Source organism: Propithecus coquereli, unplaced genomic scaffold, assembly GCF_000956105.1.
Source record: "Propithecus coquereli isolate 6110/MARCELLA unplaced genomic scaffold, Pcoq_1.0 Scaffold218, whole genome shotgun sequence".
NCBI lineage: Eukaryota > Metazoa > Chordata > Mammalia > Primates > Indriidae > Propithecus > Propithecus coquereli.
In genome coordinates this window covers 336,314-340,127 of record NW_012146967.1, presented here as the reverse complement: position 1 = coordinate 340,127, position 3,814 = coordinate 336,314, and the positions used below count along the sequence as shown (strand labels likewise).

Below are 3,814 nucleotides of genomic sequence, written 5' to 3'. Positions count from 1 at the left end.
GTACAGAAATATATCTGATAAAGCTTTGGAAGCATGTTTTTTATTTTACTGTGCACTTTTAAGTTTATGTTTTCCATTCACAATTACCTTCCTAGAACTTTATTATAGCATGTGTGGAAATATCTCCTGGAAAAACAACCAAGAACAAAAACATTTTCTTCCGAATCTAATGGACTACCAGTTAAACAGATGTACAACTGACCCTTGAACAACGTAGGGATTACGAATGCCAACCATCACTCAGCAGAAAATGTGTGTATAATTTGACTCCCAAAAAACTTAACTACTAATAGCCTAGTGTATAGTATTGACCACAACTCTTACCAATAACATAAAGTCGATTAACACAGACTAGTACTTCTATATATTTTATGCATTCATGGCATACCGTTTTCTGAAGTTTTTTGATATTTCTAGGCTACATTATTCATCTGCAAGTTTTATCAAACTGTCACACATCTCCAAAAAATTTCCAATATATTTATTGGAAAAAAATCTGCATATAAGTGAATCAACCCACAGAGTTGAAACCCATGTTGTTCAAGGGTCAACTGTAAACAAGAGTTGGGATCAACCTGTTAAAACTGTGATCATGTAAAATATAAACTAAAAGTAATCATGAAGCAGATTTTAAATGGAATATAATGTAATTTCTGGTGGAAGCTACCTAAAGTAGTGCAGTACAACAGAACTTTCTGTGATAATGGAAATATTCTATACATCTGTGCATTCTAATATGATGGCTAGCTATGAACTTACATGTGGCTATTACATGTGGCTATTAAGCACCTGAAATGTGGCTATTGTGACTAAGAAAGAATTTTATTTTAATTAATTTAAATTTAAACAGCCACACGTGGTTAGAAGCTACCACACTGGACTGTTCAGACCCAAATTATATTCCCTAAGACTAGAAAGAACAAAGACTTTTTAAAGGTAGTCTTACAAACCTAAATCTACAGGTTAACAACAAACACAACACAGGCATAACTCAGAGATATTTCAGGTTCAGTTCCAGACCACCACAATAAAATGAGTCACACAAATTTTGTAGTTTCCCAGGGCATACAAAAGTGATGTTAAGACTATAATGTAATCTATTAAGTGTGCAATAGCATTATGTCTTTAAAAATGTACATGAATTAAAAAGCAGTTTATTGTTAAAAAATGCTAACAATTTTTAGCTGAGCCTTCAGCAAGTCATGATCTTTTTGCTGGTGGAGGGTCTTGCCTCCATGTTGACAGCTGCTGACTGAGCAGGGTGGTGGTTGCTAAAGGCTAGGGTAGATGTGGCAATTTCTTAAAATAAGACCAAAAAAAGTTTGTTGCATCAATTGATTCTTCTTTTCCCAAAAGATTTGTCTGGTAGTATGCAATGCTCTTTGGTACATTTTACCCCAGTATAATTTCTTTCAAAACTGGAGTCAAACCCTACCACTGCTTTTCAACCAAGTTTCTCGTCATTTCAACAATGTTCACTGCATCTTCACCAGGAGTATACTACATCTCAAGAAACCACTTTCTTTGCATATCCATAAGCAGCAACTCAAAAAACCACTTACTCTGATGATCCATAAACAGCAACTCTTCATTTGTTTAAGTTTCATCATGAGATTACCGAAATTCAATCACAACTTTAGGCTCCACTTCTAACTCTAGTTCTCTTGCTATTTCCACCACATCTGCAGTTAATTGCCTCCACTGTGAGCCCCTCAAAGTCATCCATAAGGGCTGGAATCAACTTCTTCCAAACTCCTATTAAGATAAATATTCTGACCTCCTCCCATGCATCACAAATGTTCTTAATGGCATCTAGAATGGTGAATCCTTTCCAAAAGGTTTTCAATTTATTTTGCCCAGATCCATCAGAGGAATCACTGTCTACGGCAGCTATTACCTTATGAAATGTGTTTCTTAAATAAGACTTGAAAGTTGAAATGACTCCTCAATCCATGGGCTGCAGAGTGGATGTTGTGTTAGCAGGCATGAACAAAACCATTAATATCCTTTACATCTCCAGGAGAGCTCTTGGGTGACCAGGTGCATTGTCATAACAGTAATATTTTGAAAGGAATTTTTCTTGTGAGCAGGTCTCAATAGTGAGCTTAAAATATTCAGTAAACCACGCTATGAATTCATGTGCTGTCATCCATGCTTTCTTGTTTCATTTATAGAGCACAGGCAGAGTAGCTTTAGCATAATTCTTAAGGGTCCTAGGATTTTCAGAATGGTAAATAAACACTGGTATCAACTTAAAATTCACCAGCTGCATTAACCCCTAATAAGACAGTCAGCCTGTCCTTTGAAGCCAAGCATTGGCTTCTTCTCTCTAACTGTGAAAGTCCTAGATGGCATCTTCTTCTAATAGAAGGCTGTTTCGTCTACACTGGAAATCTGTTGTTTAAGTGTAGCCATCTTCATCAATGATCTTAACTATTAATAGATGGTCCAGGTAACTGCTGCAGCTTCTACAGCAGCACTTGCTGCTTTACCTTGCACTTTTATGTTATAGAGATAGCTCCTTTCCTTAAACCTCATGAACCAATTTGTGCTAGCTTCAAACTTTTCTTCTGCAGTTTTCTCACATCTCTCAGCCTTTAGAATTGAAGACAGTTAGGGCTTTGCTCTGTATTAGACTTTGGCTTAAGTGAATGCTGTAGCTGGTTTGATCTCCTATCTGGTCCTCTAAAACTTTCTCCCTATCAGCAACAAGGCTGTTTTGAATTCTTATCATTTGTGTGTTCACCGGAGTAGTACTTTTAATTATCTCCAAAATTTTGCCTTTACATTCACGCCTTGGCTAACTGGTGCAAGAGTCCTAGCTTTCAGCCTATCTCAGATTTCGACATACCTTCTCGCTAAGGTTAATCAACTGTAACATCTTTTGATTTAAAGTGATCGATGTGCAACTCTTCGTTCCACTTGAACGCTTAGAGGCCACTGCAGGATTATTAATTGGTCTAATTTCAATATCGTTGTGAATAGGGAGGCCCGAGGAAAGAGAGAGATGGGTCAATGGCCAGTTGGTGGGGCAGTCAGAACACATATAACATGCATTAAGTTTGCCATCTTATGTGTGCAGTTCATGGCACCTCAAAACAATTAGAATAATATCATCAAAGATTACTGATTACAGATCACCCTAACAGACATAATAATAATGAAAAAGTTTGAAATACTGTGAGAATTACCAAAATGTGACACAGAGACACGAAATGAACACGATGCTGTTGGAAAAACGGCACTGATTAGACTTGCTCAAGGCAGGGTTGCCACAAAACTTCAATTTGTAAAAAACACAATTATCTGGGAAGCACAATAAAATGTGGTATGCTTGTACTTAACACAATTATTTAGATCTTAGACCTTAATCCTTAGTGTTATCCTTTTACATAATTAAAAAAATTCTCACTCTAAATACAACTAGTACACTATTAATTTTGTTTGCTTTTAGATCCTGAAATAATTATACTTTAGTACACTAATAATCATATTAAGTCAAGGTACTTTTCAAAGAAAAACATTCAACAGTGTACTATAAAAGCATCCTAACTATAATTCTGAGCTGTGTCACCCCTAATGTAAGTCCAACCATTACAGCCTGATACAACCCTACTTACCTGGAATATCATTCCATCAAGTAACTGCCCTTCTAGCTTCAGCAGGAACTTTTCAAATGGCTTTAGTTTTTCTTCCTGAATTCCAAATTTTGAAGGATTATGATGGACAGATTTCAGTAACCTTATGGATGATTAAGAGACAGATCTTAAATCTACTTAATTCTTAAATTAAAAATTTTCCTAGAAATCAAAAT

General features: G+C 35.9%; 1 protein-coding gene across 1 annotated transcript in view; it reads right to left on the bottom strand.

Annotated features, from left to right (window-relative positions):
• KIAA1033 (KIAA1033 ortholog) overlaps nt 1-3,814 on the bottom strand; it is a 97,608-nt gene that overhangs the window by 79,008 nt on the left and 14,786 nt on the right. Inside the window, 1 exon segment of the mRNA XM_012644693.1 lies at nt 3,621-3,741. Coding sequence (XP_012500147.1) covers nt 3,621-3,741 — 121 coding nt within the window.